A 26,966-nucleotide genomic window follows, 5' to 3' on the forward strand; every position below is an offset into this window, starting at 1 on the left:
CTGTTTATGTCCATGTGTGGGTGTGCTTTTGTGTATCTTTTCATATGCACGGGCTTTGTGGAGTAATGTGTGCCTGTGTGCATGAACGTGCAAGTGCACGTACACATGCAGTGTTAGTGTGCACTCCCCTGCATGCTATGCCTGTATACTTATGCATAGGGGTGCCTGTACATAGACATAGTTGCATGTGCCAGTGCCCAGGAGTGCAACAAAGTTTCTGACCTGCCAACTGGCTGGGCTCTTTCCCAGAATGTTTTGCGGACCTCTTGTCAGATGGGGAAACAGTCCCAGAGCAGGGCAGGTGCTCCCAGGGACACATATGAGTGGGACTCATCTGCTTTGCTCCTGTCTGCCCCGTGTGGGTGCTTAGGGGTCTGCCTCAGGGTATCTAGGGGGCATGCCTGCCTAAGCTTGGGGGCCTGGGTTGTGTGTGCAGGCTCAGATGGGACAGGGTGTGCCGCTAGGTGGTAGTGCTTCGATGGAGCCTGTAGTGTTGGTTCCGAGGCTCTAGGATGGCCCACCTCCCACCAGAAGACCCAAACCCTGGGTCCTCCAGGCCCTCAGGAGCCCTGATCCTTCTGGTGGTTGGACTACCTGACCAAAACCTGGCTGCTTTGTAATACTCAACTGTTGCAACCCCGAGACCACAAGGGGGCGCCAGGGCCCCAGACACTGCACATTGAGACTGTCCCTAAATGTCTCTCGCCCTGTGGGAGGTGGACCTTGGCTCCTGCCACCCACCAGGGGCTTCAGCTTCTACCCTGGTGGGTGAGGGGGCATCCGTCCAGGAGCAACTGGCTATTTGTGCCACTTTCAGCCTTCTGGTTCCACCCACCCTCCTCCCCCAACGTTGTAAGTGGGCCCTGGGCGTCTCTGCAGCCCTTTACACGCCGTCCAGGGGCTCAGGGTGGTGCAGGAGCCGAGGTTTGTTAAGCCAACAAAAACCTGATTCCTGCATGTTGGGTCTGTTTAAAGTGGGGTCTGTCCACTGCCTGCCTGTCCTGTCCTGGCCCCCCTCGTGCCCCAGGTGTGGCCCCGAGCCCTGCCGTGTTCGTGATCCGGGAGCTCCCCAGCTCTTAGTCTCTCTGCCAGGGCTTGACTCATTAAAGCCGGCCCTGGTCTGCAGCCCACTCCCTCGCCTACCCTGCCATCCCCTCTCCTGGGCATTCGCTCATGCCCAGCCGTCCGCTGGGAGCCGTCGGGGTGGGGGCAGCTGGACTGTGAGGGCTGTGGCTGTGTGCCTGGCACACAGCGAGGGAGCGGCGTCCGACCGTCAGACGGGCCGGCAGAAGCTGGCCTTATACAAGCAGTGTGGGAACTGGCGGCCGGGCCACATGGGGGTGCAGGAGGGACAGAATCTGGGTGTGGGCTGAACCCCCACCCTCCCTCCCCTGCCAAGGAGAAAAGCCAAAGTCTAGTCCCAGAGCCAGTGTTTATTAGCAAGATGGGACCCAAGGGCGGCTGTGGCCTGAGCAGCAGAGGGCCGCCAGGAGCCCCCACCCATCTTCCCGACTGCCCCCCAGAGCTATTTACACCCGTCGTCTGAAATGGTGGGCAGAAGGGAGCCCTGGGGAGCCCCGCCGGGCCCCAGGCCTCTCCCAGGGCCCCCTCTCCCCTCGGCCCTGCCTGCACCTGGCCCCTCTGCTATGCTCCGAGCCCCCGGAGTCACAGTGGCCCAGAAAAGGTGAAGAGGAGGTAGAGAGGCCAGGCAGGAAGGGGGGAGGGGCTGCAGGTGTCCCATCCAGGCAGGGCCCCTCTTCTCCTGTCCCCAATAAATAGAGAATAAATACCTGGGAAGGGGCTGGCCGTGACTGAGTGCCCCTCCCAGGTGGGGCCAGCATCCTGTCAGGGCGCCCCCTCCCCAATCTCCAAAGCAGTCCTCGTATATCCACGTCTCTGCCGTCGGCACGTGTTGGCAAAGGTGTACAGTCTGTACCACATCCCTGCCTGTGTCCCGTAGGTCCCCGAGTGGCTGCCAAGTGGTGGACCCCCAGATCCTTCTGGGGACCGTGTGCTCCTCCCTGCCCTGCCAGCTGGCTGGACCTGGGTAGGTGGGCTCTGTTCTCTGCCGTCTCTGACCAGCACAGGTCTAAGTTCTGGGCGATGCTGCTGCTGAGGCTACATACAACCCATCAATAAATACTGTCTTTGCAGGGGCAGGGTATGCATAGAATATAGATATTTTATATATATATATATATATATATATATATATATATATATACATATATATATATCTTTTATATTAAAAGGGACAAAGGCTAGGCTGGCCCACTGCAGGGCTCAGACGGCCTCATGTGTCTGGCGGGCGGTGGCGGCGGTTCCGAGGCTTTTTCTGGTCCTGGGGTTCGGGGGGCCTGGGGGCCCCTGGGGCCTCCCTGGGGCTGGGGGGCACGTGGCGCCAGTAGCCCTGGCAGTACTGATGGATGAGGCCCACTTCTGGCTGGGCCAGCAGCTGGGCCAGTTCCTGGTATGGGGGTGTGGGGGGGCCAGTGCCTGGGGGCGGCGGGGCGCTCACAGGCAGTGGCGGAAAGAGGGCAGCATGGACGGCGTCCCGACCCAGCACGTGCAGCTGCACCCGTGTGACGATGTGCTTGAAGTTGTTTTCGGTGGCTGTGCAGGAGTAGAGGCCACGGTCCCCAGGCTGCAGGGCACGAAGCAGCAAGCCCTGCTCCGTGCGCAGGAAGCGGTCCTCTGTTCGGATCTACAGGCCGGGAGTGGTCGTTCAGGGGCTGCATGGCCACCCTACCTCTGTGGCCACCCCACATAGGACACCCCTGCAGAGCTCCCATACACCAAGAGAGCTGGCATGCTGTTTCCACGGGACCCCTCAGTCAGGAGCCCACACACACGTTTCCATTTCAGAAGGGGTGACCCTAAGGCGATTCGGTGCAATGAGGTTTGTGAGAACACCCACTGGGCACCTTCCTGGCATTTCCATGTAGGGAGGGTGGCCTGGAAGGGATTTCTGTAAATTGGAGGTTACCCCGCCAAATTCCAGCCTCCCACTGGACCCTTCCACACGAGGAGCACACCAGTGGAGTGGGTGCACGTGTGGGAATTTCATGTAGAGTCATGCCTATAAATGGCTCTTGTAGATTATGGGAACCCCATAGCGTTTCCGTTAAACGGGAGTGGCCCAAACGACTTCCTCGCAGGGAAGGGGCCCTGAAGGGCTTTCTCAGACTGATGGCCACTCCAGCATGGCTGCCACACCACATTCCACCTGCGTGGGGGCCCCATTGTACAAGGCCTCAGCATCCAGCGTGAGGATCGTGGCCCCAGGAAGTCACCTCTCGGCGCCGGTCACTGGCATCTCGCTGGAACAGCCACTTAACGGCAGCCTGGGGCGAGCGGGGCTGGCACTCAAGGAAGGCTGCGCTGCCTGCCACGCCGTACTGCACGGACTCCACGGCGTTCTTGTTGGCTGCAGGGAGGGTGCGGCGTGAGCCCCGTGCCTCGCAGGGTGCCCACCGCAAAGGCGAGCTGTGCCCCAGGGTTGCCCCTCGAGGGGGTGGCCGGGAAGCCTCACCCAGCCCCCCCGGGGCCGGCCCAGAGCACTCACCATTGGAGTTGAAGCCGCGGCATTGTCGTGTGGGGTTCCCGTGCCGGATGTCCTGCCGGCGGCTCCGCCTGCGCCAGGAGAGCAGCTCAAGGTGCATTCCCAAGTGGGCCTGCCCCCTCACCCCGCACCCCGCATCCCCGAGGAACATCGCACCCGCCTGCAAGCCCGCCAGACGGCCCTGGTCGGGGCCCGCACCTCTTGGAGGACGCTGTGTAGCGGGAGCAGGCCTGGCCGTCCCAGGCACAGTAGGGGTCCCGGGCGAGGCAGCAGTCAGCACAGGCAGCCCCGTATGCCTGGCAGCGGTGCAGGCTCAGGTGCGTGACGCCCACGGCGGAGGCCACATACAGTTGTTGCTGAGGGCAGGGGAGCGGCCTGTCACTTCCCTGCCCACCACCAGCTCCCATGAGCCTCCCCGGTCCGTATCAAGGGTCCCGTCCCCGGGGCTCAAACCCCAGCCCACCCCCAAGGGAGGAGACCCCACGCCGTGCCACCCGCCTCGCCAGGACTCACCCTCTTGGAAGAGATGGTCATGGTCTTAACGGGCACTGGCTCCTGGAGGGGATTCCCGTCAGCCTGGGGCCTGGGACCGCACCTCCCCCCCACCCCCACCCTGGGTCCTGCGGTCAGGAGCCAGCAGGGAGGGTGGGCCGGGGTCACACCCACCTTGAAGACCTCCACCTCCTCCAGCATGAGCTCCTCCATCTCCTGGTCGTCCTTGGGCAGCACGATGACCTTCTGCACCGTCCCGCGGTCTGGAACGGGCCGGGCAGGGCCTCAGTGGGGCTGAGGATGCTGGGGAAGGGGCACCAGCCTCAGCCCCTTCCCCGCCAGGGCCCAAGCCCCCGAGTGCGGGGAAGCAGGAGTTCTGCGGCGAGGTTGGGGCGTCTGCCCCCAGGAGGGGACGAGGTCCGAGGGGACCGGCCCACAGCCAGGCCCTGCCCCGGCGCTGCAGACCTCCATCTCAGTACCGCTCGGCACAGGACGCCGCCGGCAGCCCACTGGGTGGGGCTGCAGGATCCGCGGCGGCTGCCCTTGAACGAGCGCACACAAGGGCTCGGGTTGCCTGGGGACCCTGCGTCTGTCCCCCTCCTGCCCACACACGGGTCCCCAGGAGCTCAGCATCCCTGTTCTGGCCCAAAGGGAAGGGGGTAGGAATGAGGACCCCCACACCGACCTGCTACCCTGGCAATAGGGAGAAGGCACCCAAGGATGGCCGAGGAGCCCGCCCCGGCCCTAGCAGGGTGGGTCAGCCCCCGGGCCAGCGCCCCCACCCAGTGGGCCCAGCGTGGAAGGGGCCGGGAGCAGCAGTGGGTACCTGTGCCCAGGAAAAGCACCTCATAGCGCCCATCGGCCGCATCCACCTGGTCCACGGCGACGGTGGTGAGGCGGTAGGGGGCCCCAGTGCGGACCACCAGGGGCCGCCGCTGCAGAGGATACACAGCCTGGTACATGAGGGGGTGGCTGCGCATGAAGTTGATCACATCGTCGGGGTAATCCTTCGTGGACTTCATGGACGGCGTGAAGGTCCCGCCAGGGCACTGTGGGCAGGTGATGCGCATCAGGCCCGGCCTCCAGCTGGGGCCCGCAGGACGGTGAGGCCTCTGCTCTGCCCCACCCTCCGCCTGCTCTGCCCCTCAGGGCCCACACCCAGCTCTCCGCAGGCCCCGCTCCAGCCGAAGCCCCAGTGTCCCACTGGCCTCACATGCCGTGGAGCTGTGGCAGAATTCAGCAGAGCTGACCACCCCCCTTCCTTCTCCCTGCCCAGCCTGCCCTGTTCAGTGGCCCTGGGCCTCTACTGCCCCCGGCACACTTCCCCGCTGCCTGCCCCCCACCCCTGCCTGTCCTGGCACAACTCCAAGTGCCCTCTGGGGAAGGCCTTCCTCGACCTCTGCTGTGGCCAGCTCCCCATCCCAGCCCCGCCCACACAGAGTGGTAACTGCCCGCTGCACTTGGTCAGACGACGTTGCTCTCTGCCTCCGATGCCTGCAGTGGCCCTGCAGGCCAGCCCCTGCCCACCCCACGCTGACCTCCAGCCTGTGTCCCAGCTTGCAGCTTCCAAAGGCCCCCAGGGGCAGCAGCCTACCCTGCCCCACCCACCATCATTGTTTCAGGACCCTGGCTGGGCTCCTTCACGGCCTGGCGGTGAGGTGAGTATGAATGGTGGGCTCATATTGTGTATAGGCCACCTCCCCTACCCTGGCCTGTAAAGGGTCTGCCCCAGAGCGGGCCTCACAGGAGAGGAGAGGAGAGAGGTGGGGTGAGCAGGGTCCTCACCGTGCCGGGCCGCGGGTAGGGCATCTTCCCTGAGTAGGGCACCCACTGGTAGTTGGGGCCCTCCTTGTGGGCAAAGGGCCCATTGAAGACCATGCGGACGTCAGCCATGGAGTAGACACACACTGCAGAGCCTCGGAACACGGAGCTGCGGGCCGGCGGGGCAGGCAGCCGCTGAGGTGGGCAGATCCCGGCCCAGCGCCCCACCCACGGCGTACCACCAGGCTTGGGTCCTCCGCCAGTTGCAGCCCCAACCCAGCCCCGGCCCCAGCCTCACCCCGAAGAGGTGAAGACAGCATAGATGACTGGGCTCCTCACATCCTGGGTCTGCTGGACAAACACGCCCTCTGAGGATAGAAGAGACGGCGCTGGGAGGGCACATCGGCTGGCAGCCCAGGCCCTGCCCGCCCCTCCAGCCACAGCCACAGGCCCCTGCGTGCTTGCCCGGCACTCACGGAGCTCGTCGAAGTGCGTCTCGATGCCGTCCTCGCCGGGCACCGAGCACACGAGCCGCGCCTTCAGGAAGGTGCTCCACTTGTTGACCAGGCAGCAGTGGCCGCCGTCGTCATTCTGCGGGCAGGGGTGGTGCAGTCAGATGGGCTCGCCTGCGCCAGGCCTGCCCTGGGTCTGCAGGGCTCAGTGCCTACCAGGCAGATGCGGCCAATGCGGGCGTACACGGCGGGGCTCTGCGGTGCCTCGGCTGACCGCTCGCGGAAGAAGAAGTACAGCTTGTCGTCGTTGCGCTCCGCACTGTCCGGGACAAGCTCGGCGTGGATGAACGAGGGGTCTGCGGGGGGCAGGGGTCAGCACACGGCGGGTTGGGCACCCCGCCCTGCCAGTCACCTCACTGGGCCAGGCGTTCGCTCACCGTTGAGCCACCGCGAATTGTACTGGTCAGTGCGCATGGCCGTCTGCTTGCCCAGCGTGCGGAAGATGGCCGCATCTGTGCCCATGAAGTCGATGTACACGCCCGCGTAGAGCTCCTCGTCTGGGGGCGGCATGGGGTCAGGGCACCGCCCCGTCAGGGCCCCGTCTCCGGAAGGCCAGGCGGAGCACATCACCAGTGGGTGCCAGTGAATGCTTGACCACCAGCTCGGGGTCGTGGGGGCTCAGCAGCAACAAGCCCTAACCAAGAGCCCACCCAGGAGCGTGAGTCCCCCGGCACCACTGGCTTCCAGTTACCACCAGGCAGCGTCCCCCCGCAGATGCACAGACTCAGAAGCACATAAAATAAGCGCAGATAAAAATAAGATGTAGTAAAATAACGAAGCAACGAGTTTTGACTATTTTTACCATTGCCTTTAACGTAATTTATGTAATTGTTAAGTTCATATAACTTAATTTTCAACAATAGCTGTGCTTAACAGCTGGCTCACAAAACACCTGAACACTGAACAGAAACTTCACCACGCCGGCTCCAGCACACCAGTGCGTGCCTTCCCGCCCGACTCCCCCACGGCACGCCTGTGGTCTGCGCACGGCCAGCAGGCGAGGGCATCTCACTTGCCGAGGCGGGAGGCGGGTGCCCAGCCCCAGCCTGGGGCCTTTCCCAGGCTTGGAGGTGGCACAGTGCCCCGCAGCTGCTCTGAGGGGCAGACTGGGCTGGGCAGCCAGGAGAGGGACAGAGTGCAGGAGCCAGGGTCAGTGCTGGCCTCACCCAACCCGGGGCCGAGGTAGCAGTTGCCCCCAAGGACTCAGGCTGGGCACCTCCTCAGAGAACGGAACCCAGCCCTGCCAGCCCAGAAACGAACTTACCAGCCGATCACAGAGACAGGGTGTCCCCTCCCTCGGCCTCCCAGACATTTCGAGGACATGCGATGGGACCAACCCCCGAATGCCACCCCCAACACTGACTAGGCTTGTCCACTCTCCCAGGCGGCCTGAGCACCTGGAGAGCCCACGCTGTGCCCTTCCGGGTAGCACCAGGCCTCCAGGGAACCCACCGGAGCGGCTGGGTGGCGGCTCACACCACCTAGTCTCTGCCCCTCAGCCCACATACCCCTCCCCTGCCAGGGGGCCTGAGTGGACGGTGCATGGTCTCTGCCATGGTGAGTGTTGGCACCACACCCCCCACCGGGTCAGGCTGCGGACGCAGGGCGGCGGGGCACTCACTGATGAGGGCCGAGGCTGTGTCCAGCTTGGGGTCGTACGGGCACTTGCCCTTCCCTGACTCGAGTCTCTCTGGCTCCAGGTAGAAGATATAATCCTGCAGGGGCAGAGGGGGCTCAGCACCACCCAGGCCGGTCCCACAGCTGGGGGGCAAGGCCATCAGCCTCCCGGGGTGACAGCAAGCCCAGGGACACCCTGCGGCCCCCCATTCACTCCCCAAATCTCCTTGGGATTTAACACTGTCCAGCCAGGCCTCCCAAGGCAGGGCCACACTGTGAGTTCCAAGGAAGCTCAGACAGGACCTGGGAATCGGGTCTCGGAGGCCTCTTCTTGGGCGCCCATGAGGGAGCGGGGGTGGGTGTACGGGGCCTGGAGCCCCTCCATGCCAGCTGGCTCAGGAAGACTGGCCAGGGCCTCCTTGGGCCACAAAGGCATGACTCTGAGCTGTGGCTGCCTGTTCTGGGCCAAGATGGGGTTGCCAACCCAGCCAGAGCAGGGGAGGCCAGCCAATGGCCTGGGGTCCTGCCCTTTGCCATCAGGTCCCCCCAGCCCAGGGGGCCCTACTTGTGACCTCAGGACAGACTAAAGGCCATGGCCTCTCCCTGCCCCTCAGCAGAGCCCCCAACTCTACACATCTCCCCTAAGGGCCAGGAGGCGAGGGGTTCAGCCCAGGCCACATGGAATTCACAAGGCCCCCACCCCTCCCAGCCCAGCCCTGAGGATGCCAGGAAGGCTGGTGGCGGGCAGCAGCCTGGACGAACTCCTGGGGGGAAGGGCGGGAGGAGAGGGGCGAGGGCAGGGGGAGGCGGCAGCAGGCGGGAGGACGGCAATGGGGAGGCGCACATGGGCCCACTTCCAGCGACACTACACACGGGGCTGCACACGCGGCTCGCACACATCCCTGCCAGCACACAGAACCCTCGCTCACAGCCTGGGCACACGGTCCGAGTGGCCCCGCTTGCAGCACTCCCTGCCGCAGACACGCCACTTGCTCCAGCACTCACGGCAGCCCAGCCCCTGCCCATCTCCTGCCCAGCCCTCCCACCCCAGGGGAAGGGAGCCACAGGCACAGGAGGGTGCAGGACCCGTGCCAACCGGCGACCCCTGGGAGGCACTGGCAGGGGCGTCTGGGAGTGATGTGCCAGCCCTGCTCCAGGTGTGAAGGCGTGGGTCTTAGGGTGCAAGACGTGTGCCCAAGTCTATGTTGGCGTGTGCTCAGGCATGTCACCTACACACGTGTTCTGAGGGCTGCGGCACGGCTGTCCCCAGGATGCCTGTCGTCCTCCACTGTTGGCAGGGGTCACACTGGGGTGACATGAACCCGGCTGGCAATGCTGTCAGAGCCTGAGGGCACCGTGGGGGAGCCAGGGGTTGGGGACAGAGATGAGGGAAGGGTCCTGGCTGGAAGGCCCAGCTCAGAGGCAGCGCTGCCTGCCTGGTGGAGGCCTGGAGGGGCGGCCCACCTGGCGTGGGGCTGTGGGTGTTGGGCGGAAGGCGCCGTCCGTGGCTCTGCTGCCTCGGCCTCTGACCGCCTGCATCGGGGTCCAAGGTGTGGCCTGAGAAGACGAGGAACGGGGATCAGGGGCAGGGGTGGCCGGGGCTGGGGGAGCGGGCTCGGGCTGCCGGCGTCTCAGACCACGCACGCCAGGCACACACGCGAGCTGGGCTCCCAGAGCTCGCACAGGCACCTAGCATGCTCACACCTGCACAGCTCGGCACACGCCTGCACACACGTGCCCCTAGGTCCACTCTCACACAGGCCCCACGAGGTCATGGCTCACACACGCTGCACGGAAGTGGAGGGGCAGAAGCAGGCCAGGCATCCAGCCTCCCAACGCTGAAGCCCCCGCCAGGCCCTGGGCTTGGCTGCAGGGCATGGTCCACGGGCACAGCCGACAGACCGCCGCCCTGTATGGAGGAGCGGGCGCCTGCTACGTGCCAGGCAGGGCGCTGGGAGCTCTGAGAGCTCAGCTCACTGCCGCCTCCCCACACCGACCTGTGAGAAAGGCAGCTGTTAGCCCTGTTTACAGGTAAGGAAACCGGCTCAGAGAGGTGGGAGGCAGCCCTCTCCCAGGGTCACAGGGCTGGGACGCGGCAGGGCGGGGTCGCATCTGTCCTCCCATCAGAGGCCTGGATGGTGGCTATCAACGGGGCAGCACCGGCCGGCCACCAGGGCTCACCTGGGCTCGGCGGCCACGGTTCACGTAGGTGCACATGGGGTTGTAGGCGCCCGTCCCGCACACGTAGAGATGTGTTCTGTTCCAGGGCTGGATGAGCCTGACGAAGTTCCCGCACTCACCCTGGGCCCGAGGGAAAGCCAAGGAGGCTCCTGGGTGCCCGGCCGTGGCCTCCGGGGTCTCCCGCCCGCCCCCGCGCCCCCATCCCGCCCCCTGCACTCACGTTGCCGTCCTTGCCGGAGAGCACACACTCCTCAATGCGCTGGGGGGAGGCTGCCCAGTGGATCTGCCAGACAGGGGGTCAGGGGGTGCAGCCTGCAAGGGCCCGGCTCCGCCCCCACCCGCACCCCACGGCCCTTACAATGAGGGGCTCCCGGTTGATGTCATGCAGGTCCAGGGACAGCACGTAGTCCTTGCTGCCCACGTACATGCGGTCGTGGTCCTCGTCCTTGAGCAGGATCCGGTAGTCGGTGGTGTTGAGCAGGAAGTTGAAGAAGTGGGCAGTGCCTGTGGCCTTAAGCTCTGGGCAGAGGGCAGGGCAGCTGTTAGGACCCTTGGAGACCATCCAACCCGCCCCCCTTTGACAGAGGGGGTCTCCCACCAGCAGGTCACCTTAAGCCCTCAGTACCTGTCTAGTCCCTGACATGCTGGGAGCAGCAGGTGGGACAGGTGGCAAGACAGGGGAGGGGCCGCACCCAGAGCCGAAGGCCTGATTCATCGGCAGCCCAGCCAGTCTCTGGGCTCACTGAAAGGGCCCTGGGGGCAGGCCAGGGCCTGCGATGGCACCAATGAAGCTTCGCTCAGGTGGGGGTTAACGCTTCCACGCTCAGGGTGGGGACGGCTTCCCACAGGGGCCTAAAAGGGTTGATGAGCAGGACTGGGGGGCAGGTGCAGCCAGGCCAGCCTGCCAATGCTGGCATGGAGCCAGGATGCCCTGTCCTCACCCCAGTGGCCCACCAGACAGAGGGCAGGACTTGTCTGAAGCAGGTTGGCCAGGACACCAGAAAGCCCTTTGGGAGCCGCAGCACCAGCTGACCTCAGGCTTCCCGCAGACCCCACAGGGCCGCTAAGGGTGGGAATCTCAGGCCACCTGAAAGCAACTGGAAGCAGCCAGGAACAGTCTCTCTTGGGAGAGAGGCTGTCCCCCTAATGCCGCGTGTCCCGGGCTGGGGCGGCTCCACCCGAGCCTGCAGTCTCAATTCTGTGCGAGTCTGACAGCTGTGGCCTCCGCACCCCAGGCCCTTGGGGATGAGATAGGAGGGACCTAGCCAGTGACAGGCCAACAGCCAACACAGGTCCACAGGACACTCGGGCGCCTTCCTCTTAGAGGGGGGAGCCGGGGATCCCCTTAGCAAGTCGCTGCTCCTCCACCCCAGCCAGTTAATCCTCAAGATGAAAGGGAAGATCATCGTGAGGACCTTCCGCCAGCACAGGAGGCCTGCTGCGGCAGCCCGCGGAAGCTCGTGCGTGTATGCACGGCCTGGGCGTGCGCACATGTCCTGTATCACACGAGGCCTCACCAAGGGATTCATGCACACCCCATCCCTCCACCCCACAGGTGGGGACCCGGTGCACAGGTGGGGAGCTGGTTCATAGGCAGAAGCCTGGTGCACAGGGGGGGCAATCAGCAGGGGCCTGGACAGGAGAACAGCTGGAATCTGAGGCCCTGACTCGGCCTGGAGTGGAGACCCACCGATCGGTCAAGGCCACCCTCCACGCAGGTGGTGGTCTGACTAGCCTGCTGCCCAGCCCTGCTGTGTGCTGGGGACCCTGGAAAGGAGGTGCAGGGGCTGTGCCTGAGAGCGGCCTTGGGTGGGGGCCCCAGGATGTGCTGGGAGCCACAGGACACCCACGTCTGAGAGGCTGGGGGCAAGCAAATGCCTTGTGGTGACAAGGGAATAAATACAGGTGATGACCTTGATCGACCACTGGGACGCAGGGACGCCAAGGGATCAAAGGGCCGATCCCTGCCTGGCTGCGACCTCGCCTGCCCGCCCGTCGGCGCCTCTGAAGTCCTGGGCAGGGCAGTCCGGGCACCTGTCCTGCACCTGTTGTTAGGCCACTCGGAGTCCCCTGCTTGGCCATCCAGCCATAGTGACAACAGGAAAGTAAACACCCTCTCTGCCCCAGGGTCAGGAAGTGGCCAGAGAGGAAGTGGGGCTGCCAGCGGAGCCCCCCTGGTTGAGACAGCCCGCCAGGGGCTATTTATACCCTGGCTGGGGGCATGGCCCTTACCCATCCTGATGGGCTAGGGGGTATCTGGGGGCAATGGAGGGAGGCAGAGGCTCCAGTGGGCACCTTCAGACACAGGCGCCTGGGGTGGGGTGAGCTCCAGACATCTGGCCCGGGGACGCAGCCATAATCCCAGCCCTGGCCCCTCTCTGCGGTGCCTCGACCCGTACTGCCTGAGCCTCAAGTCCAGGTTCCCCTCCTGAGCTCAAAGCCCCAGGACCCCCGGCTTCATCCCCCTCCGTGAGAAGGCCCGGGGGAGCCATTCAGCAGGACAAGAAACCGAGGCCTGCAGGAGGACGCTGGCCTTGGTCCAACACCCTATTTTTCAACCCGCTGTGCCCTGAGCCCTGGGTAGGGGCAGGACGCAGGGAGCCTCTGCTTGTCATCACACGCGAGCACCTGCTATGTGCAAGCTCTGTGCTCACAACATGCAAGTTTCAGAGGAGGACGTCAAGGCAGAGAGGAGGAGCTGGGCTTCCCGTCCAGTCCGTGGCCTCTGGGGCTGAAGGAGGGGCGGGCCCAGGCGAGGCCCGTCCTGGTGGGCTGCCCACGGGGAGGGCTAGGGCCAGAAGGCGACTCGCCCTCCTACGGGACACATGACTCAGGACCCTTGTCCCCTCCCGGAGGCCCCGGGATATGGCGTCAATGGCTCTGTCGTCAAAGGGTGTGATGTGTTGGTCACTGTGGAAACTGTGGGGGGAGGGAAGCCCCCATGAAGCCAGGGGGAGTGGAGGAGTGGGACCACGGGTCAGGAATCTGGCTCTGGCGTGGCCTTGGTGACCCCAGCCGGGGTGCTCTGGCTTTTTGGGCCTCACTTCCTATCCAGACCATCTCTCAGGCCCTCCCAGTGCTGACATTCAGGGTGACCCTGGGATGGGGTCCTGCTCTGTCTGACCTCAGGGGAAGCTGAGGGAGGGGCTGGGGCCGAGCAAAGGTTCTGGGGACATAGGGACTCAGGTGTCGACAGGGTCTTCCCTTGGCGAGGGAAGGCAGGGTGCTGGGATGACGCCTCCTGGGAATGGCTCCCCACCCCACCCTCACCCAGGCTGGGCACAGCTTGGGCGGGGCGCCGTCCGGGAAGGCTGTTCCCGTCATCGGGAAGGAAGAGCCTTTTCTGGCATCGGACACTTCATTTCCGCAGCCGCTCCCGGCCTCTAGCACGGCCCCAGGGCCGTCCGTAGTCAGGGTCCTGGCCCAGAACGGCCTGGCGCAGGCACAGGGGGCTTCACCCTGGGGGTCTCTGTCTCTGCCCTCTGGGAAACAGCTGACAATGCCTTCCTTTAAAGGAGGTGGTGGAGGGGGCAGCACTGGAGGGTGGTAGCCACAGACCCCGGCGGGCGGCCCCTGACCCCTGCTGCCCGTCTCTAGGACACCAGGTCTGTTGTAAGGCAGGGGGTCTTGGAGCAGAGGTGAGCACTCGCCCCCCTGGTTACAGCCCCCCAAAGCAGCAGGCCCTGACTGACAGCATCCCCCCGACCCCGCTGGCTGTGCCTGGGTACTAGGGGGAACAGGCAGGCCCCTGTGGCCCAGCCCTGACCTCCGACCTCATGTGGGCTCTGGCAGCCCTAATCCCAGAGCTGAGGAGAAATGAGGGGGATGTGGGCAGGGGGCGGTCAGGGTCTTTGACAGGGTCTCTCCCTGCCCTTCTTGGGGGAGCAGGGTGTGCAATGGGGTTGACGGCGCAGCAGCACGGGCGGGGGGCCCAGATGGTGCCTGCTGGGGAACCCCAAGCTGCGAGGGGCCCCTGGGGGAGGGCTGGGCTGGCCCGGCCCCTGGCCCCCAGCCTAATCCTCTTTTAATGAGCCGCCAGCCGTTAAGGCCTCAGCTCCCCGCCCCGGCCCCCAGCCCTGGGCGCCCCAGCTGGGTCGCGCCAACCGGGCAGCCCTGAAGCCTTGGCCCTCCTCGCTCTTCCCCTGCCCAGCACAGCCCCTCACGCACACCCCCAGGCCACGGCCCGGGCAGAGCAGGGCGACAGACCCCGTCAGCGGTGGCTCCGGTCCACCCCCACATGGGGCCGCGCCGGGGAGGCTGTCACGGCTGATGTAAGGCTGGCTGTCCCGGTTGCCTTTTCCTGCCCCAACCCCCCATGTTCTGGATGGGACCCCGAGAAGCCAGACACGAGCTGCCTCCAGGGGGGAGGTGGGCAGTGGGCTCCAGATTCCTCTGGCCTCGAGCCCCTCAGTATCCATCCCCTCCCCTCTCATCCCTGGGCCGGGCGCTCAGGTCGGAGCCCCAGAGGCCCCCCAGGAGCCATCCCCACCGTCCCTCTTCCCCGCAGGCAGGTGAGCCAGGTCGGTGCCAGCCAAACCAATTACAGCCTCTCTCACCCAATTAGCAACTAATTATGGCCTCCAGTCCATTCAACATAATTAACATGTAAATGACTCTGCGTGTTTATATTCAATAACCACTCTGATTGAATTTAATTTAAAAGTCTGGACTAGGGACCCAGTTACGGTATTTTACCACCTAGAGCTGCCACTTCCTAGGGGTGTGGCTCTGGCAGGGGAGAGGGACCCAGGCGGTAGGGAGGGGGGAGGCCCGGGCACCCAGTGCACTCGGGCCCTCCTGGCAGGGGTGGGGGTGGCTGCGGCTCCTGCACCCCCGACCTGCCCATCCCAGGGGCCTGGGGAGGCGGCAAGGCCACAGGAGCTCCCAGTGGGCCCCCCAAGATGCCAAATCCTCCGGAACCAGAAGCCCCATCCAAAGGGCTACTGTAAACATCCCGCAGTTCAGTAAACACCAGGCTGGAGCCAGGCTGGGGCCGCCCAGCCGGGCCACCGCCCCTGGGATCCCCTCTGGAGTGGGGGACAGGGCCAGGGGGCTGGGGCTGGTTCCCACGCCCGTTCCGCCCCAGCGCCCGGCTGCTCCGCCCCGAGACAACAGGCTGGGGGCACAGCTCCTCCTGACCCAGCGCAAGCAGGAGGTGGGGCAGCCGGGTCCCTCCTGGCACACACCAGCTGGAGGCCAAAGGTCCCGCACCCCTCCCCAGACACCCAGGGCGCCCAACAGTCGCATCGCAGCAGGTGGGGTCTCTCTAGCCTAGATGCCACCACTGACCCCGCCCGCCCCCAGGGCCCCACGATGCCCGGCAGTTCTAGGTCTGGGCTGGGGGCTCGGGACCACGGGGTCCTGCATGGACCCCTGATGTGTGCACACCGCCTCGGAAAACTCTTGGGCGCTCAGTGGCCCGGTGACGTTCAGAACCCTAGCCCAGCTTGGAGAGGACACAGTATGGTCTTGACAGGGTACAGGCCAGCCCCAGGGACAGGAGTGCACCCCAGAAGTGTGACGGGGACAGGCGGGACAGGGGCCACAGGCCTGCGGCTCCTCGGCTCACACCCCTCCTCCCACATTCCAGGCCTGGCCCGGAAACCTTCCTGGCCACCTCCGCCTCCGCCTCCCTGGGACTGCAAAAGACAACACACTCCACGGCTCATTTGCTCTGATAAATCAACCAGACAGGACAGGCCGGGAGGGGGCCAACAGGCTGGTGGGGGTCAAGACCCTCCCCTGCCCAGGGCCCAGCCCCCACCTCTGCTGCCCTCCTTGGGCTCCTGGGGTCCCTGAAGCTCCTTCAGTTACCCTCCCAGCGGGCCCCAGGATGTGCCAGTCTTGGCCACCTCTCCAGCACTCAGGTGGGGAACCTGAGGCATGGCGCAGACAGATGTGCACTCCAGGCCAGCCCTGCAGGGTGCAGTGAGGCTGAGTCGGGGGCCCAGGCAGCACTCGGCCGGGCACTGGCCCAGGAAGGCGGCGCCTACTGCCCAGGCCTGGTGCTGGGACAGGAGGATGCTGAGCAGTGGCCGAGCAGGCGGCCAGGGCAGAGGCCCCTGGAGCGCTGCCCACTCAGTGAGCCTGAGGCCCCCACCTTCTGGCTGCTGCTCTACCCACAAGAGCCAGCAGGTACATGGCAGGGGGCTCTGCCCTCGCAGGGCACCAGGGCACCAGAGGGGAGCCTAAGGAGCGAGGCCCCGGCCTGGGCGACCTCAGAGGAAGGAGCACCTTCCTAGGAAGCCAGGGCGGTGAGGGAGGGGGTGGCGGCAGTAGGGGGTGAGGAGGAGGTGGGGGAAGGGGGTCCGGAGCCGCCCCAGAGGCTTCCTGGTTCCGGTGGCTGTCCCTGCCTGCAGAGATGAGCAGATAGCCAGGAAGTGGCAGCAGCCCCAGGGAGAAGGCCGCAGGTCAGCCTAGCCAAGGCCTCCCTCCCCTGCAGGCTGGCCTCCTGGACCCGAGGCCAGCAGCCACCACCCAGGCCCCACTCCCTGCCGGGTCAGGACCAGTGGTCAGGGTCTGGAGCCCAGGAGGCCTCGCCCTCTCCCTGGGTCAGCTTGGGGGTAGGGGAGCTTTAGGCTGCCAAGCTCAGGTGCCCACGGGAGCTGGGCTCTGGATTCACAAGGAATCTTCTGGCATTCAGGCCTCCGGCAAAGCCCCCTTGCTAAGAAAAATGTGGCAGGAATCTTCTCTGCTTCTCCAAGGGCCCTCTTGAGGCAGGGCTCAGAGTCCGTCCCAGGGCAGCACCAGGCCTGGCCAAGCCAGGCCAAATGCTCTCGGCCCAGGCAAATGGAAGTCCGAGCGAGCAAGCCCAGTCTGGCACCCCAGCACAGCCGCAGGAGCCGGAGCAGGGCTGGAGGAGGCACCAGTGCAGCTGACGGGGGCCCCACCAGACCAGGGGCTCAGCTGCGGGGGGCAGCTCCCTACAGGGCGTCCCCGCCCCAGACGCTTCATCTCCGTCACTAGGTTTTCCCCACAAGGTGCGTTTGGTGCTTCTGCCACGAGAAGCCGGCGTGACTCTTCACAAGGGAGTGGGCAGACCACCGCGGAGCAACAGGAGCGGCCTCGGGCCAGGACCACGCCCTCCCGGTGCTGCGCCACACAACTGCCTCCGCCCCGGTGCTTCCCACTCCCACCATCTCCCTTCCCTGTTTGAGATGCAGCCTCCTTCAAGAAGTCTGCCGGGATGCCCACAGCAGGAATCTTCCTCCCCCGCCCCCACCCCACCCAGAGGCGCAGGGTCCTTCCTGACACCATCTCCCTCACCAAACATAAGGATCTAGAGGGAGGGGTGTGGTGACGCGGACTCCACAGGCGCGGCCGGGACCAGCCCTCGCCCGTCTGCCCCCTCAGTGTGCCTCTCGTTCCCACAACTTCCTGCACTGGGGCCATGACCTTTGCCCAAAGCGAATCCACCTGAGAGTGCAGTGAGGTCAGTGCCATTCTTACGCCCGTTTTACACACGAGACACAGGGGACACAATGGGCTTCACAACTCAAGATGGAACCACAGCCAGGATGCCAGCAAGGGGCTGGAGCCCTCAGGGTTTGGCTTCCTTGATGCCACTGCCATCGCCCCCTGCACAGGATGCCAGGTAAGGGCCTCAGCCCGCAAGGGTAAGACAGCGTGTGACCACCTCCAGGGTCATGCTCTCAGCCACCATCTGTGCATTTTACCAAATTTAGGTGCCCCGCTGCCTGCCCTGGGGAAGTTGGAGGTATCCCAAGACCAGGGACCAGGGGCCCCCAGCTCTGAAGACACCCTGCAGACCCCCACCGCAGCCACAGGGGTGCGACAGGTGCGCAGATGGCCAGGGGCCCACTCGGAGGCTGCCACCAGTGGGGTGAGATTCTCATCTTGGCGGTTTCCCTTTAAATTCCTTACAATCACGAAGCAGCGGGGGCTGCCAACAACGTGATTTACTCCTCGAGCATGCACCAGCTCCTCACTGGGTGCCAAGGGGAGCTGCAGCCAGGGAGGGAGGGGCAGGCATCGTGCCAGGGAACCAGAGAGGCCCAGCCCTAGGAGGTCCCACCCCAGGCACAGCACGGCCAGGCAGCAGCGCAGCTGAGGGCCCAGCCCCTGGCCTGGCCGACTCAGGCCGGGCCTCAGGTGGGTTTGCAGCAGGCGCAAGCCCCACTCCCTCTGAGGGCCTGCGCCTGGGACCTCCGAACCCCCAGGTGGCCACTTCCCAGCCCACTCCTCTTAGGAGTGGGACAGCTCCCATTTCCAGGAGAACTGAGACCCCGAGCACAGGGCCACGCACGCAAGCTCAGGCTTCAGGCTGCCCGGCTTTCCCTGGAACACCCACCCTCCCCAGTTTGCGAGCTCCAAATTCCACGGGTGCCCGTCAAAGCCATCTGACCCTACGCAGCTCCCTCGGAGGCCAAGCTCTGGGCCTCCCCCTACCTCAGCAACCTGCAGCTTCTGCCCCCCTTAGCAGCTCCCCAGCCCTGACCGCGGAGTGGCACACTCCCTCAAGGCTTGCAGAGGGCACCTCCACCTTGCCCTTATTCACCACCCCCACACCCCGCCTAGTCGCAGCCCCTCCGATGAAGAAAACGAGCTGTACCCTCTCCTAACCTCCAATCAAGTCATTTCCTGGCAAGATCTGGCCACTCTGGTCCTCTGAAGCCACATGCAAGTGGCAGCTGCGGTGGCACCGTGTTAGCCATCAGCCCGAGACTCACAGGCTGGGCCGAGCTAGGTGGGCGGCCAGCGACCCCCAAGCAGCGCGCCCGTCTCCACAGAGCAGGCCGGCTGCGACCCTGGCCAGAAGGCCTGAGCCCCAGGGCCGCTGCGGACACAGGAGCCCTCTCCTCTCTGGGACCCTGGTGTCCTTCCCCAGGGCCTCGGGTCTGCAGGGCCACGGAGGGCGGGGTGGTGCAAGTAAGCGGCCTGCGGGCAGTGGCTTCAGGGGGCAGAGGGCTCGGGAAGCCTGCCGGTGCCCGTGAAGCCTGCCAGTCTGGCCCTAGCTCAGAGGCGAGGCCCCACCTGTGCCCCAGCCCGCCCTCCACCCTCCGTCCAGGCTGGGCGCAGACACTGGGCAGAGCCGGGCTCCGTCACAGCCCTGCTCCCGAGTGACCCGCCAGGCCTCTGAGTCTCATTTCTCGCAGGAAACCCAGGCAGACGCCCTCAGGCCCTGGAGGGGGGCCGCTGCTTGACCATCACCATGGGAATCTACCAGCACTTCTATGATTTTCATCTTTCCTGACCATCCCTGGCACAGTGACCTTCTGCTCCACCCCTGCCCCTGCCTCCATTTCCCCAGGAGCCCAGCCCTCCTGACGTCACAAGACCCGCTTCCCACCAACACCCCTGAGCACCAGGGCCAGCCCAGGAGGCAGCAGCCTGCGGCAGCAGCGGCTTTATGGGAGAAAGTTCCAGGCTGAACAAACGGCCTGGCCGGGCCCTCACAGTCCCTGTTGTGCGGGGGTGGGGGGCACCCCAGGGCTCAGGCAGCCCAGGGCGTCAGGAGGGGCAGCTCAACCTCCCAGACCGGGCCAGCGACCCCAGGCCCAGGTGAGGACAGGCGGAGGAGAGGTCGTCCCGCTGTGCGAGTGCCCCAGCCCTGAGCACCCACGGGCTCTCAAACAATCCATCTGCTCCCGAAATCTTCCCCACTTGACCCCTCGCTTCTGCCTGAGCTTGGCTGTGCCGCTGATGGAAGCTTGGGAGACGGGCCAAGGGGCTCCCACTCCAACCAAGCCCTGGGTTCCTCTCTTGTAGGCCCTCTCGGCCTCAGGCCAGCTGGGTGCCCGGGTGGATGGGCAGGCAGCAAGCCCAGGTCGGGCCGGGCCCAGTTCCTGCCTTTGTTCCTTTATCTGCCCTGGGCAATGTGGCCTCTCATGCCAGCACCCCCAGCTTGGAGAGTCAGGTCCAACCAGGCCGGAACTAGCACCTCCCAGCGGCAGAGCAGGACCCAGGGCAGGGGAGGGCTGGGTCTTGGCCCAGTCCCTCAGGCTGGTTTACCCATCTGAGGCAGAGAGACCGAGGCACGGAGCCAGAGTGACCGCCAGCACTTCTGAGCGCAGCCCTCCCTGCCCCTCGTGTGTGCCTGGCCCAGCTGTGGGATCTCAGTTCCTGTGGCTGTTGGTCCCCATGCTCACCCCCAAGCACATGGCAAGGACCCCCTCCTCATGTGGGCACTTGCTGTGCATGAGCTGGCTGAGGCCATCCGGCACAGGGTGCACAGTCCCAGGCGCAGGAGCCACCGGATGCCACTGCCTCTTGGCCGGCTGGATGGGGGGCCCCCAGCTTGTTCTCCGCGGGGAAGCCTCTCAGCACAGGGCTGGCCCAGTCAAGTAGCTGCTAAGCTAAGTGACATCTAAGCAAAAAACTAGGACATGAGGTCGAGTGGGGAGAAGGGAAGGTCACTCAGGGTGGGCAAACCTGTGCACGCAAAGCACAGAGGCCCGCACCCCACCCCAGGCTGGCACAGCGTCAGCACTGCAGGCTGGCTGCCAGCAAGTGGGGCTTTTAGTCACTGAGGGTGTCGGCCTCAGAACTGACTGAGAGGCGATCGACTTCAGCGGGGTGGACGCCGGTGGCAAGGCCAGGACACCAGGGCTCTACTTCCAGCCTGCCCTGTGCCTCCTGCCTGCCCTTGCCCAAGCCTCGGTTTCTCTCTCTGCAAAACAGGAACAAAAGCCTTTGCCCCTGTTCCCTAGAGGTCCGAGAGGGCTTAAAGGAGCACCTCATCCCTGCGCCTCGTCCTCCCGGGGAGGCCCGGGTGATGAAGCCTGGGCTCCAGGTCCCAGGGGTGTGGAGACCAAGCTGCCCCTCCCTTCCTCTGCGGGCTGGGGGTGGCATGAGACAGGGACCAGGCCCCTGCCACAGTCATTCACCTGCTCTCAGTCATTCATGCTCTCGGCCATTCCACCAGGGAGGGGTGGGGGCACGGGCAGAGTGAGTCTCACCTTCCCAGGCCAGGACGGCGGCGCCTTCACAACATGAACTGGCCCTCATGCCCACCCCTCACTCCGGACGGAGCTCCTGGCAGGCTGGCCGGAATCCGCCCCCCACCCCCTGGAGCCGCAGGGGTGGGATGAGGCCAGGGGGCCGGGGGAACATGTGAGGTGGGGGCTGGGCCTCGGCCAGGCCTGAGGAAGGAAAGGTCGGCCCAGCCTCTCACCCCAACATGCGTGCCCGGAAATCTGGCCAGCCAGAGCGGAGTCAGCCGCACCCAAGGCAGGCGGCTGAACGGGGTGACCTGAGGCCCAAGGGGGGCCCAGGCTGGCAGTTCGGCAGAGCCCCACGCCCCCCAGGCCCCGGCACCGCCTGCCTCTCCTGACCACACACTGCGAGGAAGTGGCTAGTGGGCACGCCCCCTGTATACCTGGGCGTGTGGGCCCATGTGTCCACCTGCCCCATCCTTCAGGTGTAAAGGCAATGGCCCTGGGGGACGAGCCTCTCTGCAGACCCAACCCATCGCTGACACCTTCCAGGGCCTCCCAGGGCACAGTGTCACCAGAGACCTCAGGAACTCGGGCCTGTCACAGCAGCGCACGCTCTCCCGATGGCCTCCCCTGGGGAGGCGCCTCAAGCACCCACCACCCTCAGAGCCGGTCCTGCCACTGCAGTCCTGAGGCCTCCTGTCTGGCTGACTGGCCAACCCTCTGCCCCAGGGACTGCCTGAGGCCACATCAGGTGCACAGCAGTGGCTTCCACAAACACAGGCCTGGAAGGAGTGACACATCATCTCCCCAGGTACCACCCAGCAGGGTGCTCTGCAGACCCAGGCCACCCAGCCCAGGACCCACATTCTGACTAGAGGGGGCCCAGACCCGTCACCCTCCTCCAGCGTCTGACATCCGGCCTCCAGTCCTTCCCAGCAGGCCAGCACTTCCCCTGCCCCCCACCACATACCAGAGAAGCCCATGGGGCTACACAGTTGGGCCCTTTCTGCCCTGACCTCCCCTCTCCTGTGCAACGGGGCCATGTGCTGTGGACAGATGGCGATGCGTGGGACAGCAAGGCAGCCTCTTACCTTTGAATGAGAGCCGGACCCGGGGTGTGGCCGGGAGGTGGTCCTGGGTGGGGGTGGCTGGCCAGGCCCCAGTCAGCAGGGAAGCCCAGAGGAGGAGGCCAGCGACAGGCATTGTGGGAGGGGCCTGGGGCCCAGGAGGCAGGCCGGGCTGACTGGACACCTGAGGGGAGTGAGACCGGGATGTGCGAGGCAGAGGGGGCATCCTGCCCTGCGACATTTCCCTGTGGCTGGGAATCCTGCCTGGGACACCTCAGCTTCCCTATCTGAACGAACAGCATGATGTGGGCTCACAGCCTCAGCCCGGGCTGTGAGTGCCCCAGTGTGAAAACCTCATACACTTTCTCGTTCCTGCGTTTGCCTGGGCACTGCCCTGCCAGAGAGGCCTGGAGACCAAGTGCCCCAGTGCGCCTGTGGCCCCAGAGCTGCCAGGGCCCCGGGAGACTAACCCCCCACAGCACCCTGGGTCCCACTCCCACGTGGCGCTCCCACCACTGCCTTACAGCCCCTGCGAGTCCCGGCAGGAGATGGGCCCAGGCCTGCCTGCTGCAGACAGACCTCTCCCCCCAGGCCCGGGAAGGCGAGGCCTGATTACAGGGGTGGGGGCACAGGGAGAGCGGAGGATGAGCGGGACACACGCAGACAGGAGTGGAAGAGAGACTGCAGCCAGAAAGAGAGGCAAAGAGCAGGGTCTGCTTGTACAGAAACCACAGCAGGAGGGATCTAGGCCAGACATCCAGAAGGACTTCCTGCCAGGCAAAGTTCCAGCTCTGCCTCTAGAGGGCGAAGAAGGGGCGCCAGGATGGCCGGCAGGCCTTGGGCAGACCTGAGCCCACACCCCCAGCAGGTCCAAGTTGTGAAATGATACAATGTTTCTCAAATATTGTCTCCCCGGGCAGGCTGGCTGTTGGGTAAACGGAGCCCGCACCAGTTGTCAGAACATATTGCTCCTCCCGGCAAAACCCTCGCCAACTCCCAACCCCCCACAGAGGCTCTGGGGGTGGGGCCCCAAGGATGACACGGTGAGCCCATCCCCCAGGTCTGCCCTGTCTCCTCCTTCTCCCAGGGGCGGCAGGACCCCAGGCCCATTTCCAGGACCCTGGCGAAGGGCTGAGAGGTACCGTGGCCGGTTAACCACCTGCACAGGCTGACGTAGGCTGAGGCCCAGGAAGCACATCTGATGTCAGGCCGCAAACGTCAGAGCCCGCTGCCCTCCCCAGACCCACCACCCCAAACCCTCGCCTCTCGCCAGGGCACCCGCTCCTGGTTCCTCGGCCAGGAAGCACCTTCAGGCCTCCTGGCCCTTCCCCACTGCGGCCTCCATGCACCCTTTCTCCTGAGAGCCCAACGCTCCTGTCTGTGTTCCTCCTAGGTTCCCCCACCCAGGACGCTCCCTCCCGGGCCGTCCACTGGGGGAGGCGAGCAGCAGAGCCAGCCCCTCCCCCACCTGCTGGGGCACAGATCTGGTGCTGCCTGAATGGCAGGCTTGGATGGGGGGGCAGGCAGGAGAAAGGGCTGTGGGTGCACCCGGGGCCCCCTGGCAGTTGTGGAGTATACACGTCCACACTCGCATGCCCACACATGCCCTCACACGCATGTATTTGCTCAAGAACTTGACCTGCTAGTGGGGTGGGGCTCCAGGCAGCTGGGAAACTGCTGGCTTGGGGGAGGCAAAATGCAGTATGGGTGCCTTGCAGAGGTCTGACCCTCTGTGTCAGGGGTCTCAGACTGACTCACCCCCGCCTGTGACCTCACTTCACCTGCATCTGTTTTCTTGATGACAAGGTCAGGGTCCCCAAGGACAGTGTTGGAGTCCCCCAGGGTGCAGGGCCTTGCCCCGTTGGGCCCCTAGAGGGATCTCCCAAAATGCTCTGGCCCTTTAAAGGGGTGAATGGAAGGTGTTCGAGCCTGTGCGCCTCTGAGCCAAGTCCAAGCCCCCTCTCCGGCGTCCTGGGGGGTGGAGGAGAGCGCGAAGGAAGAGGAGGGCACTGTCACAGTCGCCGCCCCTCCGCCCGGCCCTGGATGCGTGCCACTTAGCCCCAGCCCCCAGAGAGACCCCCGTTCGCGCCAGCCCAGGTGGGTGGGCAGAGGAGGAGCCGCCACCGCCACCTGGGAGCCCACCGGGAGGAGAGCAGAGCAGGAAGGAGAGAAGGCTGGCGGGAGGGAGCGAGGGAGGGGGGCGGGCGGGCGGAGGAGGAGGAGAGAGGGAGGGACGGGGGAGAGACGTTCGAACAAAGGACCGAGGAGCAGGGGCTGGCCGGGGGTGCCGGGAAGGGGCGGCCAGGCAAGGGCGTCCCAGGGCACCTGGGGGCAGGGCAGGGGCTAGGTGGCCGGCCTGCCCAGCCCGATCCAGGCCTCCCAGGCTTGGAGTGGGGGCGCACAGCCTGCCCCGGGGCGGGGGGCTGGCCTCTGAGCCGTGAGCTGCCCGGACAGAAGGCAGGCCGGAGTGGGGACTGCGGGGGTGCAGGGGAAGAAATAGTAACAGCATCCCGCCCCCTACCCAGCCCCTCCAACCGCCCCCCCGGGGCCAGACGGAGCGCCTCCCCGGCTCCCCCTCCCCCAACACCCTGCGGACCAGGAAGCAGAGCTGCCCCGGCAGCGCCGGGATGAAACCCCCTTTCGGGGTCGGGGTTTCCCTGTCAAGGTCACCTGGGCCTGGCCTCATCCTCCCCCTCCAGGTGTGCCCAGCAGAGCAGCGGGGGCTGGGGGCTGGGCCCACCGCTGGCCTGCTCCCCCCGCCCCTGCACTTCCGGGCCTGGCTCCTCCAAACCTGGGGCGGCAGCAGGGGCAAGTGGGCCCGGTGCCCTCACCTCCAGGACGCCTCCCGCGTGGGTCCGGCACACTGCCGCGTGTGCCCGGGAGAAGGCCCCGGTTCCATCCACCCCACTGGGCCGGGCGAGCCTCCCCACCCCCAGGTGCAGTTCCCCTATCTCCTCAACTAGGACAGGGGCTTCTGGAGACCGTCGGGGTGACTTCGGGAGGACAGCACCGACCTGGCCCAGCTCCAGGGCTGGCACAGAGCGCCTTCGGCCCACACCCTCCCCCAGTGCCCCCTGGCTGGTGTTCCAGACGCAGTGATCTCAAGAATCAGAAGTTATTTAAGCTGCCAGTCCCCCAGCCCCGGCTCCGGCTGACCGCCTGCCAGCCCGGCCTCACTCCTGGGCCACTGACACTCTCTGGTCCCACCTGCCCTAGGTGAGCCCACCAAGCTCCTAGTGTCCCCTGCCCACTTCACCACTGGGGCCCCGGCCTGCCCAGATGGGGGGGCCTGACGACAGGCTCTCCCAGCCCACCTACACCGCACATAGTGCAGGGCCCCCAATCCAAGCAAGGTTCTCTCCTGGAAAAGGCAACCCCAGGCCGGCAGCCGGGCTGGGAACTGGCACAGCGCTGCGGGGAAGAGCCTCGGGGCCGAAGGTCCTGCTGCCAGGCTGATCTGGGAGACCCTGCACGTGGGGGCTGCCAGTACGGAGCGTCCCTTCTAGCAGGCGACAGGATATCGGGTCACTGATGCAAGGCGGGCGCACCTACCTGGGAAGAGCGCTGCCTGCGGCGCTAGTGGGAGACAGCTGAGCCAGAGGAAGGGGCTTCTGGGAGGGGGAGGTGGGGGTGCGTGTGAGCTCCCACCCGCCAGAGTCTTACGGGAAAAAGTTGCTTTGCACACTGGTGACCCCTCAGGCCACATCACCCACACATCTCCACGTCGCCCCGATGCTCAGGGCCCAGGCGGCCCGCACAAGTACAGCCCACTCCAGTCCCGCCGCCCCCGCATCTGCGGGAAGCCCCCGGCGACCCGGACACTTCCGCAGAGTTGCAGTGCCGCGGGTGCCAGAAGGATCGCGGGGTGGCCCGGCCGCCTGCCCTCTCCCTCCCCGTCCCCGCCGCACTCACCTGATCCGCGGCGGCGGAGCCTGGGCTCCCGGTCGGGCCGGCCGCGCTAGCGGCCCCCCGGGGCCATGGCCCTGCCCGCGCCCTCTCGCCGCTGCGCCTGAGCCCGGCTGAACGGTTCCGCGGCTGTGAGCGCGTCAGCAGCCGAGGCCCCGGGCCCCAGCCCGGGACATGGGAAGGCTCAGGGGCGCTCGGGGCCGCCTCCCCCCGGGTGGGCTGCGGGCGCCCCCTGGCCGGCGCGCTGCGGGCGCATTCCCCGGCGCGGGGCGCGGGACGCGGGCGCGGCGCGCTCGGTTGGGGCGCTGCGCTCGCCGATGGCTGGCCTGGCCGGCTGCCGCGCCGCGCTGCCTCCCTCTCCCCGGCGAGCCCTGGCTCTGCGCGGCGCTCGGGGATGCCGACCGCGGCCGTCCGCTCGCTCGCTCGCTCGCTCTGGTCTCGCGGCGGCCGCCGGCGGGACGGGCGCTCTCGGAGCTGCGCGGGGAGCGCCGGCAATTGGCCGCCCGTGGGCGACATTTGCATAGCGCCGCCCCGCCCCGCCCGCCCCGCCCGGCCCCACCCCCGGGGCGGGACCCGCCCGGCCGCCGCCCCGCCCCCGCTCCACCTGTCCGCGGGCTGGGCTGGGGCTCCAGCGCGGTGGACAACCCGAGCCGGGGGAGGCCGGCCTGTACCCCGCGCCCGCGCCCCGGCTCTGCAGGCGGCGCCCCCGCCCCGCCCCGGCTTTGTCTCTCCGTGGATACACCGCACACACTGCGCCTGGTGTTTACCCGGGCTCTCAACTCCCTGGCGGGAAGGGCGGGCGCGCTGGGAAGCAGCGAGCCTGCGCTCACCTGCGTGCCCCCGCCGTGTCCCTCCTGCGCACCCGCTGCCGGCAGCGCCTGGCCCCGCGCGGGAGCCCCGCAGCGCAGGGCGCAGGACTGCCCCGGCCGCTCAGCAGGTGGCGGTGCAGCCCCTGGGACGGCTGGCCCCG

At 66.1% G+C, this 26,966-nt stretch overlaps 1 protein-coding gene across 6 annotated transcripts; it reads right to left on the reverse strand.

Moving 5' to 3' along the window:
- Positions 1 to 1,413: 1,413 nt before the first annotated feature.
- On the reverse strand, positions 1,414 to 26,463 carry SEMA3F (semaphorin 3F). Of its 6 annotated transcripts, XM_057487312.1 has the most exons (19): positions 26,003 to 26,463; positions 22,115 to 22,274; positions 10,484 to 10,644; positions 10,346 to 10,408; positions 10,126 to 10,245; positions 9,409 to 9,501; positions 7,949 to 8,042; positions 6,705 to 6,824; positions 6,484 to 6,623; positions 6,292 to 6,406; positions 6,114 to 6,183; positions 5,840 to 5,984; positions 4,881 to 5,103; positions 4,229 to 4,317; positions 4,076 to 4,117; positions 3,719 to 3,918; positions 3,566 to 3,633; positions 3,294 to 3,427; positions 1,414 to 2,704 (listed from the first exon to the last, which is right to left on the reverse strand). In XM_057487312.1, exons 2-19 carry the CDS (start codon positions 22,224 to 22,226, stop codon positions 2,294 to 2,296), a joined length of 2,400 nt encoding a protein of 799 aa, XP_057343295.1. In that variant the 5' UTR covers positions 22,227 to 22,274; positions 26,003 to 26,463; the 3' UTR covers positions 1,414 to 2,293. The 6 variants fall into 6 exon arrangements, with proteins under 6 accessions (XP_057343295.1, XP_057343296.1, XP_036733957.2 ...); XM_057487313.1 differs by lacking the exon at positions 22,115 to 22,274; XM_036878062.2 differs by lacking the exon at positions 26,003 to 26,463 and having other exon boundaries at positions 3,761 to 3,918.
- Positions 26,464 to 26,966: the final 503 nt, after the last annotated feature.

This window comes from Manis pentadactyla, chromosome 1 (genome assembly GCF_030020395.1).
Source record: "Manis pentadactyla isolate mManPen7 chromosome 1, mManPen7.hap1, whole genome shotgun sequence".
Lineage (NCBI taxonomy): Eukaryota > Metazoa > Chordata > Mammalia > Pholidota > Manidae > Manis > Manis pentadactyla.